General features: G+C 38.9%; 1 protein-coding gene across 4 annotated transcripts in view; it reads left to right on the top strand.

The window, feature by feature from the left end:
• The window catches only part of TUBGCP5 (tubulin gamma complex associated protein 5), an 81,815-nt gene that overhangs the window by 33,831 nt on the left and 35,714 nt on the right, over positions 1 to 12,270 (top strand). For all 4 annotated transcript variants that reach the window (XR_007519847.1, XM_049905475.1, XM_049905476.1 and 1 more), the window contains 3 exons: positions 12 to 258; positions 1,884 to 2,086; positions 2,942 to 3,057. Coding sequence is in view for 3 of the 4 variants with exons in the window: in XM_049905475.1 (XP_049761432.1) it covers positions 12 to 258; positions 1,884 to 2,086; positions 2,942 to 3,057 (566 nt within the window). In the remaining variant the exon portion in view is untranslated. The remainder of the gene's footprint in view (positions 1 to 11; positions 259 to 1,883; positions 2,087 to 2,941; positions 3,058 to 12,270) is intronic.

The following is a 12,270-nucleotide window of genomic DNA, read 5'->3' as shown; positions in this document are numbered from 1 at the left end:
TTCTGTTACAGAACTGCTTACGGTCAGTGCTAGAACAAATAGCAGCATATGGCCAGGTTGTGTTTCGACTCCAGGAGTTCATCGATGAAGTCATGGGGCACAGTTCTGACTGTGTATTACCTGGACATAATTCCGTTCCTAAGAAGTCTACCGAAGCCCCCTTTAGGACCTACCAGGCTTTCATGTGGGCCCTGTACAAATACTTCATTAGTTTCAAAGAGGAACTTACAGAAATTGAGAAGTGTATCATCAATAATGGTATTTAAATGTTCTTCACTTTTACTTACAAGACGTACAGCTCTGCATGCTATTTAGTTTATTAATTGATACAACATTTAGAACTTACATGGCAAGTAAGTAATTCTCAAGAATACATGCATTATTTATTACTATTTTAAATTTCTTTTTTAAACCATTTATATCACTAAAAATCCAAAAAGTACAAAAAAATTTACAGTGAAAATTATTTTTCCTGCTCCAGCTCCCCAGCCACTCAGCTCCCCTCTCTGGAGGTAACTAGTTTCTTGTGCATCCTTCCAACAAATGCACCTACATGCATACTCAGCCGTCTGTTACACTACTGCTTCACGTTGCTTTCTGGATTATACCACAAAAAAAACATATAATTAGCCTCCTTATTCTTTTTTCTGAGTTTAGTATTTCATCATGTGAGTGTATTTCCTTCTTGAAATGGACTTATAGATTGCTGTTGCCAGCAGTGCTGCAGTCGTAACCACGTATATATTAGTAACTGTACCCGTATGCAAACAGGTTACCTGCAGGATGAATTCTTAAAAATGAAATGGCTGGGTCAAAGGATATGTACGTGCACTTTTGGTTTCGATAGAAAGCACCTTGCTTTCTATGAGGGTACATATTTAAATTTACATTCTTGTCAGCAATGTACATGAATACCTGTTTCCTTGCACTCTCGCCAACAGTATGTTATCAAACTTTTTCGTCTTCTCCCAGTGTGCTTTTTCCTTTTTAACTTTTATTTTCAAGTACAACAAAAATTATACAGAGCAATCCCACGTTCCCATCATTGAGCTCACCAGTGGTAATTATGACGCATGTCAAAACTAGAAGGAACCCTGGTGGCTCAGTGTTTAAGTACTCAGCTAATAGACAAGTCAGCGGTTCAAACCCACCCGCTGCTTCTTAGGAGAAAGATGTGGCAGTCTGCTTCTGTAAAGCTGTGGAAACCCTGTGGGGCAGTTCTACCCTGTCCCATACGGTCACTGCGGGTCAGAATCAACTCAACAGCAGCGGGTTAAGTTTCGTCAAAACTCAGAAATTGACGTTGGCCCAAAACATCAGCTAAGCCGTAGACCTTACTTAGATTTCGCCATTTCATGCAGACATTCTCTTTGTTTTTGTTTTTTGAAGGGGAAGCAGTGTGTCTGTCTATAGTTCTGTGAGATTTAATAGCATATGGATCCGTATCAGCGCCTCTGTATTGAAGTACAGAACTTTGCCATCCCCTCAGAGAAACTTGCTCCTGCTGCCTCTTTGTAGTCATTCCCTCCCCCGCTTTCCCTAACTAGAACGGTAGCTCAGTGTAGCTTGTGTTTTAACTGGTGTCGTTTTAATTCGCATTATTTTGTTGTGTTTATGTTTTTGTATGTTTAAGAATCATTTGTATTTCCTTTATTGTGAACTGTCAGTTCCTTTATACATTATTTTTCTGCTAAGTTGTTTGTTTCTCCTTGACTTTGAGGATTTCTTTCTTCATTAGGGAAATAGGTTCTTGTGATGCGAGATTAAAACCTACGACCCTCTAGTTTGTTACACATATTTCCATAAGTGGCTTAGCATTTATATCAAATTTTAAATGCAGACATTTTTCTTTGTTACTGAGTTTGATTTATTCATATTTGCAGATACTACAGTAACTCTTTCTATAGTGGTGGACAGGTTATCACCTCGACTGGCTCAGCTCAAGGTTCTGCACAAAGTATTTAGCACTGGAGTTGCTGAAGTCCCACCCGACACACGAAATGTTGTTCGAGCATCTCACCTACTCAACACACTATACAAGGCCATTCTTGAATATGACAGTGTTGGAGAAGCCTCTGAGCAAACTGTATGTGGGACCCCTGTCTGGTCTAAAATGTGTGGCCCCTTTCTGTGTAGTCAAGGATGTGATGGGTAGCCTGTCATACTTCTTTGTACAAATGATACTTAAATCAGACCGTTGTTCAGAACTTTAAAATTAGCTTCTCTGTTGGACTTAATTTACACGGGGACCCTTTGTGAGCAGCCTGCCAAACAGAAGGCTGTATGAAATCGGTTTTTCAGCTCTAATTGCCAAGATCACCAGAAGGATGAGGCAAGGACAAAGTAAAACATGAAAAGCAAGATATGAAAAATACCTATATGACTTACATTAGTATTTATAATAACCCTTTCTTAAAAATACAAATTTAACTAGAGACTGTAACCTGGAAAATTATAGGTTTGAGAACATTTTTTAGGTGTTTTTACAAGTTTGTTGGTGTAACTTTTTGTTAAGCCAGTTTGGTATTGCAGTTTAAAATAAAGTTGTTAAAATTTTTATTACTGCTGGAAACTATAGCAGAATGAAATCATTTTCCATTCCTAATACACAGCTTGCTGGTAGTGCTTTTTAGATAGGAACAATATCTCTGTTTCTCTGGACTATTCCAGTTTATGCCTGCTGTCCCTGTGTAATTTTCACTCTTAAGAGGGACCTGGTGTGGGCTACAAACAATATGGTCATCCCAGATTCAGGTGAGTTTTTAAATAGGTTTTTTTTAGTGTACATATGTTGTTGGATCATTGGTTTCTTATTTTGTTCCCGAAAAAAACATAGAAATTAGGTCACTTTTTAAAAGGGAGTTTCAGAGCTGTTTAGACATCGTTTTATCTAGTGACAGGGAAGTTCCCAAAAGTTAAGTGTCCACGCTCTCGTCTGCAGGTCTCCCTGCTGTTCTCCCTCTGGGTGGAAACCGTGCGGCCCTACCTGCAGACTGTGGATGAGTGGATAGTGCACGGGCACCTTTTTGACTGTGCAAAGGAATTCATCATCCAGAGGTGAGCTGGAGAAGTCCGACACCAGTGCTGGTTCCAAATCGTGTGCTTTGATCAGTGTCGGATGACAGCTGTGTAGTCGCCATAGGCAAGTTTTGTTGCATTTTTATAGGCGACATCAGGTCACCAGCCAATGAAAAATACCTTTTTCTGAGTTTTATGTCAGTTCACAGCTTTTCTTAGGAAATTATATTTTTGAATGATAATATTCTTATGACAGGTTGGTATGTTAAAAGGCACACTGCTTCCCATAAAATGAATTTAGGTGATACCAAATGGCTTCAACTATTCCCATTATAAGTTATTGATAAGAATAAAAGATAGAAAAATGCTACAGGATGTCTACTAATATATTTATTTCTCAGAATTAGCTACTTATTTTTTCTATGCTTTTAAACATTCTAAACAATAAAGGAAAATTTTAATCCATTTGTGACAGTTCCCCTTCAGTTAGTTGGCTTTTCTGAGCAGAACCCTGCAGTCTGTGGTGTAGGGCTATATGCACTCTCATCATTCAGCTTTAAGCAGTGCAGTCTGTTGAAATACGTGGCTTTGTGAATAGCTGCCCATATAATGGAGATCTTGGGTGGTGTAGGCAGTTAAGCGCTCCACTAGTAATTGAAAGGTTGTTGATAGGAGTCCACCTAGAGGTGCCTCACAAGAAAGGCCTGGCACTCCACTTCCAAAAGTGCGCAGACATTGAAACCCTACGGAGCAGAGTTCTACTCTGACAGTCATGGAGTCGCCATGAGGCAGAATCAACTTGACAGCAACTGGTTTCGTTTTTTTGGGTCCATGTCATTCACGAGAAGGAATATTTGTACACATTTAGGGTTCTGGAAAGGTGCCAGTGCTCACGTACGTAAACTGGCCTTCCTGCTGAGGTTCATCTTTAACTGAACCTTGGGTACGTTATTATGTTCCATTTCATCGATCCCACGTGAGCGTTTTTAGGAAAATGAGATTCAGACTATTCTTCGAGGATGATTAGTTAAAAACGGTGCAGCCACTATGGAAAACAGCTCGGTGGTTCCTCAAAAATAAATAATTAAACACAGAATTGCCGTAGGATTCATCAGCTTTGGACAGTGGTACAGCAGTGTTCATTGCACAGCGCCGCTCACAACAGCCGAAAGGTGCAGACAACCCAGGTGTCCATCAGCAGATGAACAAACAGGATGTAGTATGTCCATACAATGGAACATTACTCACACGTGAAGAGAAATGAAGTCCTGATACGTGCCACCACATGTCTGAACCTTGAACACATCATGCTGAGTGTAAAAGCTAGACACAAAAGGACCGATATTCTATGATCACCTTTGTATGAAATATCTAGAATAGGCAAATGCCTAGAGGCCAGGGTCCTAGTGGTTACCAGGGGCGGGTGGGAGGGGAAAGGAGGAGGTACTGCCCAAGGGGACTGAGTTTCTGTTAAGGGTGATGAAAAAATTCTGAAACTGATGGTGGTATTGGTTGTACATCATGGTGAATGCATTTAATGTCACTGAACCGCACGTGTCACAGTGGTTGAAATGGTAAATGCTTTGTTAAGTGTATTTCCCCACTGTGAAAAAATAAAAAGAATTTTCCTCCATGTGAGGGGTGGGGTAGAGGGAAAACAGGTATCGACATCTGAAGATTACCGTCACAGGAATCGGTGAGATGGGTAATACCTCATTCTGCTCTTAAAGAAGATCAGATTAGTTTAGCCAGCTCCAATTTGGAAAAACATTTGCTTACTTAAATTTTACCTACGCCACTCGGAATGATTATCTACTTTTCTATGTTAAACTAATACTGACATAGGGGTATTGTTTTGGGACCCACTTTTTTTTAACAATGGATTCTTAGGTATGACACCAAAAAAACAAAATAGGTAAATTAGACTTCATCAAAATTAAAAACTTTTGTTCAACAAAGGACTTTAACAACAAAGTGAAGAGAGAACCTACAGATTGGGAGAAAATTTTCAGGAATTATATATCAGATAAGAGTTTAACATACAGAATATATAAAGAACTCCTACAAAAAAGACAAACAACCCAATCAAAAATGGGTAAAAGATTTGAATACTCATTTCACCAAGGAGAATATACAGATGACCAGTAAGCACATGAAAAGATACTCAACACCATTAGCCAGTGTTGCTGTTGTATGCTGTCGAGTCGATTCTGACTCATGGTGACCCTGTAGGACACAGTAGTGCTGCCCCATACATTTCCCAAGGAGCAGCTGGTGGATTTGAACTGCCGCCCTTTTGGTTAGCGGTGAGCTCTTAACCTCTGTACCACCTACCCAGTCCCAGAGTAGAGCTGCGCCACCAGGGCTCCTCATTAGCCATTACCAAAAAAATAAAACCAAACCCATTGCCATCGAGTAGATTCCAACTCAGCGACCCTATAGGACACAGTAGAACTACCCCATAGGGTTTCCAAGGAGTGCCTGGTGGATTTGAACTGCCAGCCTTTTGGTTAGCATGTGTAGCTCTCAACCACTACGCATTAAAAAAAAAAAAAAATTTTTTTTTTTTTTTTTTACGCTTTAGGGAAGTGCAAATCAAAACCACAGTGAGATACCACTTCATTCCCACCAGAATGGTTAAAAAAAGAAAAAACAAATGTTGTTAAGAATGTGGAGAATTGGAACCCTTGCCCCTTGCTGGTATACAGCGGCTGTGGAGGACAGTTTACCAGTTCCCCCAAAACTAAAAATACTTTCTGGAGCCATGAAGGGTGGATGAACCCTTAAAACTATTTTGAGCCTTTAAACCTTAAATCAAAAACATCCCCCAAAGTCTTCCTAAAATTGAACAATAGTTTAGCTTAACTGGTAAAAAAAAAAAAAAATGGTTTTGCCTTAAGCATTATGCTCTTTTAAGAACTAACTATATCAGATCAAATTGACAACAGCAACTTAAAAGGTTAAAGTAGGAACCTTGAGGGGCAATGAGTTTATGTCAATGAAAAGGAGGGTGAGAATGGTCGTACACCTCAAAGAATGTAATCAGCGTCACTAAGTTCTACATGTAGAAACAGTTGAGTTGGTATATGTTTTGCTATGTGTATTCTCAACAACAAGAAAATAAATAAAATTTAGAAAAAAAAAAACTGAAAGTAGAACTACCATATGACCTAGCATTTGTGTACCTAAGAGGCTTGAAAGCAGCCTCTCAGACATACGCATGCCCACCACTGTTCTTTGTGGCACTATTCACGATAGTCAAAAGATGGAAACAACCTAAATGTCCGTCATCAAGTGCACATTTTTTTTTTTTTCAAATCTCTTTGAATTCAGCCCACATTTACTACACACCGACGCATCTGTGAAAGGCACAGTGAGACTTATTGCAGAATTGAAAGGAATAGGCCTCACCCTCTAGTGGGGGAGAAGATGCAAACAACCATGCAATGTTAGAAAGAGATGTGAAACATTTTGGTTTTGTTCATAGTTGCTGTCAAGTCCTCTCCAACTCATAGCGAACTTACATACATCAGAACAAAATATTGCCCAGTCCTGCACCGTCCTCACAATGTTTGAGCCCATAGTTGCGGCCATTGTGTCAGTCCGTCTAATGGAGTTTCCTTCTTTTTGCTGACCCTCCACTTTACCAAACATGATGTCCTTTTCTTGTGATTGGTCTTTCCTAATCATATGTCCAAGTAAGCAAGATAAAGTCTGGCCATTCTCATTTTTTAAGGAGAATTCTGGCTATACTTCCTCTAAGATTTGTTGGTTCTTCTGGCAGTTCATGGTATATTCAATATTCTTTGCCAACACCGCAATTCAAATGTGTCAGTTCTCCTGTGATCTTCCTTTTTCATTGTCCAGCCTTTACATGTATGAGAGGAAATTGAAAATAACATTTCTTGGTTTGGGGTACTTTAGTCCTCCAAGTCACGCCTCTTCTTTTTAGGACTTTAAAGCGGTCTTTTGCAGCAGATTTTCCCAAAGCAATATGCTGTTTGATTTCTTGACTGCTGCTTCCATGGGCCTTGGTTGTTAATCCAAATAGAATGAAATCTTTGACAACTTAAATTGCTTAGCCATTTATTATGATGTTGTATATTGATCCAGTTGTAAGGATTTTCATTTTCTTTATGTTGAGGTGTAATCCATATTGAAGGCTGTAGCCTCTTACCTTCATCGGTTAAGTGCTTCAAGTTGTCTTCAGTTTCAGCAAGCAAGGTTATGTCATCTGCATATCACAGGTAGTTAATGAGTCTTCCTCCAATCTTGATGCCATGTTTTCCTCATATAATCTAGCTCTCAGATTATTTGCTCAGCATACAGATTGAGTAAGTATGGTAAAAGGATGCAACCCTGCTGCACACTTTTTCCAGTTTTAAACTACTCAGCGTCACCTTCTATTCAAACCATTGCCTCTTGATCCATGTACGGGTTCTGCATGAGCACAAGTAAGGTTTCTGGAAGTCCCATTCTTCTTAGTGTCCGTAATTTGTTATGATTGACACAATCAAATGCCTTCTCGTAGTCAATAAATCAGCTAAGCATCCTCTTCTGAATCTGGTTTGAATTTCTGAGAGCTTCCTGTCAATGTGTGGCTGCAGTTGTTTTTGAATTATCTTCAGCAAAATTTTGCTCACACCACCACCCAGTGCCGTCAAGTCGATTCTGACTCATAGCGACCCTATAGGACACAGTAAAACTGCCCCATAGAGTTTCCAAGGAGCTCCTGGCGGATTTGAACTGCTGACCTTTGCTTAGCAGCCATAGCACTTAACCACTACGCCACCAGGGTTTCCAAAAATTTTCCAAAATTTTGCTAGCATGTGATAATAATATTTTTCCCTATAATGTGACACCACACTACTTTCCACCCCAGATTTCCCTTGTCAATTGAACCAGCTCCTGCCCCTTTTTCCCTTCTCATCTTGCCTCCAGACAGGAGCTGCCCATTTACTGCTCGAGCTAAGAGGCATTGTTTTCATGAATATCATTTTATGTCTTATAATCCAGTCTACTCTTTGAAGAATTGGCTTCAGGAATGGTTTCAGTTCTGGAGTAACAGAGTCCAGGGGCCATGTATTCCGGAGTCTCTCCAGGCTCAGCAGACCATTAAGTCTGGTCTTTTTACTGAAATTTGAGTTCTGCACCCCACTTTTCTCCTGCCCTGTCAGGAACTTTCTGTTGTGTTCCCTGACAGGGCGGCCATTGGTGGTAGCCAGGCACCATCTAGTTCTCCTGGTCTCAGGCTGTTGGAGTCTTTGGTTTATATGGCCCTTTCTGTCCTTTGGGCTAATATTTTCCTTGTGTCTTTGGTGGTTTTCATTCTCCTTTGCTCGACATGGGTTGGGAACAATTGATGTATCTTGGGTGGCCACTTGCTAGCTTTTAAGACCCCAGACTCCACTTGCCAAAATGGGATGCAGAACAGTTTCTTAATAAACTTCCTCATGCCAGTTGGCCTAGAAGTCCCCTGAAACCATGGCCCCAGGCCCCAGGCGCCAGCCCCTGGTACTCTGTCCCTGAAAGTGTCTGGTCATATTCAGGAAACTTCTTAGCTTTTGATTTAGTCTGGTTGTGCTGACTTCCCCTGTATTGTGTGTTGTCCTTCCCATCACCTAAGATAATTCTTGCCTATATCTAGTTAGTGAATTCCTCTCTCCCTCCCTGCCCACCCTCGTAATCATCACAGAATGTTTTCTTTTCTGTTTAAGCCTTTTCTTGGATTCTTTTAATAGTGGTCTCATACAGTATTTGTCCTTTTGCGACTGACTAATTTCACTCAGCATAATACCTTCCAGATTCATTCATGTTATGAGATGTTTCACGGATTCATCGTTCTTTATCATTGCATAGAGTTCCATTGTGTGAATATACCATAATTTGTTTATCCATTCGTCCATTGATGGGCACCTATGTTGTTTCCATCTTTTTGCCTTTGTGAACAGTGCTGCAGTGAACATGGCTGTGCATATATCTATTCGTCTGGTGGCTCGTATTTCTCTAAGGTGTATTCTAGGGAGTGGGATTCCTGGATCATATGGTACTTCTGTTCCTAGCCTTTTTTCTTTTTGGTGGTGTCTTTACCTGGTATGGTATGAGGGAAATGCTGGCTTCATAGAATGAGTTTGGGAGTATTCCACCCTTTTCTATGCTCTGAAATACCTTTAGTACTAAGTTAACTCTTCTCTGAAAGTTTGGTAGACTTCTCCAGTGAAGCCATCGCAGCCAAGGCTTTTTTTTTGTTGTTGGGAATTTTTAAATTACCTTTTCAGTCTCTTCTTTCGTTATGGATTTATTTAGTTGTTCTACCCCTATTTGTGTTAGTTTAGGTAGGTAGTATGTTTCTAGAAATTTGTTCATTTCTTCTAGTTTCCCAATTTGTTAGAGTACACTTTTTCATAGTAATCTGATATGATTCTTCTAATATTCTGTTGGGTCTGTTATGGTATTGTCCATCTCATTTCTTATTTGGGTTTTTTTCTTCATCTCCTGTTTTTCTGTTGTCAGTCTGGCCAGTGGTTTATCGATTTTTTTAATCTTTTCGAAGAACCAGCTTTTCCTCATGTTAAGTCTTTAAATTGTTTTTGTATTTTCTATTTTGTTTAATTCTGCTGTAATTTTTTATTATTTGCTTTCTTCTGGTGCCTGAGGGTTTCTTTTGTGGCTCTCTTTTTCTTTTTGAGTTGTAGGGATAATTCTTTGATTTTAGCCCTTCTTTTTGCGAATTTATTACTATAAATTGACCTCTGAGGACTGCTTCAACTGTGTCCCAAAGATTCTGATATTAAGTGTTTTCATTCTCATTGGGCTCTAGGAATTTCTTTATACCGTCCTTAATTTCTTCTGTAATCCAGTCCTTTTTGAGAAAGGTGTTCTTCAGTTTCCATATGTTTGATTTCTTTTGTCTGCTTTTTCTGTTATTGATTTCTACTTTTAAGTCTTTATGGTCAGAGAAGATGCTTTGTAATATTTTGATGTTTTGGATTCTGTTGAGAATTGCTTTATGGCCTAATATGTGGTCTGTTCTAGAGAATGTTCCATGTGTGTTGGAAAAGAAAGTATGGGTAGATGTGTAGAGTTGTCAGTCTCCTTTATGGTTGGTTACCTTATTATTTACCCCTATTTTTCTAAGTTTAAACCAAACTTTTATCTCTATATTGCCTTGACTCTCCATATGAAAGATCTATGACCACATTTTTTAGTCCCTCTTTATTGATTTAATGTTGTCACCTTTTACACGATGACATCACTGTTTCTCTGTTTTGAGCATTTTTTTTATTTCTAACTTTTTAAGGAAGTGCCAAATTGATTTCAGAAGTGGTTGTACCATTTTACATTCCCGCCAGCAGTGTATAAGTGTTCCAGTCTCTCCACAACCTCTCCAGCATTATTGTTTTGTGTTTTTGGTTTAATGCTAGCCTTGTTGGGTTACGATGCTATCTCATTGTAGTTTTGATTCATATTTCTCTAATGGCTAATGATCATGAGCATTTCCACATGTATCTGGTAGCCACCTGAATATCATCTTTGGTTAAGTGCCTGTTCATATCCTTTGCCCTTTTTTAATTCAGATTATTTGTCTTTTTGTTGTTGAGGTGTTGCAGTAACATGTAGATTTTAGAGATTAGATGCTTACCAGATTTGTCATAGACAAAAATTTTTTCCCAGTCTGTAGGTTGTCATTTTACTCTTTTGATGAAGTCTTTTGATGAGTATATGTGTTTGATTTTTAAGAACACCTAAGTTCTCTAGTTTCTCTTCTGGTGTTTGTACATTGTTACTAATGTTTTGTATTCTGTTTATGCCACATATTAGTGCTCCTAGCATTGTCCCTGTTTTTTCTTCCAGGATCTTTATCATTTTAGATTTTATATTTAGGTCTTTGATCCATTTTGAGTTAGTGTTTGTGCATGGTGTGAGGTATGGGCCTTGCTTCATTTTTTTGCGGGTAGATATCAGTTATGCCAGCACCATTTGTTAAAGAGACTTTCTTTTCCCCAATTAACGGACTTTGGGCCTTTGTCAAGTATCAGCTACTCATAGGTGATGACTTTACGTCTGGATTCTCAATTCCGTTCCGTTGGTCTATGTATCTGTTGCCGTACCAGCACCAGGCTGTTTTGACTACTGTGGCAGTATAATAGGTTCTAAAATCAGGTAGTGCGAGGCCTCTCACTTCGTTATTGTTTTTCAGTAATGCTTTACTAATCCAGGGCCTCTTCTCTTGCTGTATAAAGTTGGTGATTTGGATGGAGATTTCATTGTATCTGTAGATTGTTTTGGGTAGAATAGACATTTTAACAATGTTGAGCAAGGTGTGTTTTTTCACTTAGGTACATCTCTTTTGGTTTCTTGCAGGAATGTCTTACAGTTTTCTTTGTGTAGGTCTTCTAAGTCTCTGGTTAGATTTCTTCCTAAGTATTTTATCCTTTTGGAGGCTCTTGTAAAAGGTATTGATTTGGTGATTTCCTCTTCAAAGTTCTTCTTGTTAGTGTAGAGGAATCCAACTTATTTTTTTATGTTTAACTTGTGTCCTGATACTGTGCTGAACTCTTCTATTAGTTCCAGTAGTTTTCTTGTGGATTTTTTCGGGTTTTCTGTATGTAAGATCATATCATCTGCAAACGGAGATACTTTTACTTCTTCTTAACAATTTGCATGCCCTTTATTTCTTTATCTAGCCTAATTGCGCTGGCTAGGACCTCCAGCACAATGTTGAATAAGAGTCGTGATAAGGGGCATCCTTGTCTGTTTCCCGTTCTCAAGGGGAATGCTTTAAGACTCTCTCCATTTAGGATGATGTTGGCTGTTTGCTTTGTATAAATGCCCTTTATTATGTTGAGGAATTTCCCTCCTAGTCCTGTTTTGCTGAGTTTTTATCATGAATATGTGTTGAACTTTGTCAAGTGCCTTTTCTGTGTCAATTGATAAGATCATATGGTTCTTGTCGTTTGTTTTATTTATGTGATGGATTACATTGATTTTTTTTCTAATGTTGAATCATCCGTATATACCTGGTATGGATCCCACTTGATCATGATGAATTATTTTTTTGATACGTTGTTGAATTCTATTGGCTAGAATTTTGTTGAGGATTTTTGAGTCTATGTTCATGAGGCATATAGGTGTGTAATTGTCTTTTCTTGTGGTGTCTTTACCTGGTTTTGGTATCAGGGATATGCTGGCTTCATAAAATGAGCTTGGGAGTATTCTGTCCTTTTCTATGCTCTGAAATACCTTTAGTAG

This window comes from Elephas maximus, chromosome 13 (genome assembly GCF_024166365.1).
Source record: "Elephas maximus indicus isolate mEleMax1 chromosome 13, mEleMax1 primary haplotype, whole genome shotgun sequence".
NCBI classification, from domain to species: domain Eukaryota; kingdom Metazoa; phylum Chordata; class Mammalia; order Proboscidea; family Elephantidae; genus Elephas; species Elephas maximus.
Note: the sequence above shows the minus strand (reverse complement) of the source record. Positions and strands in the feature narration are given on the sequence as shown.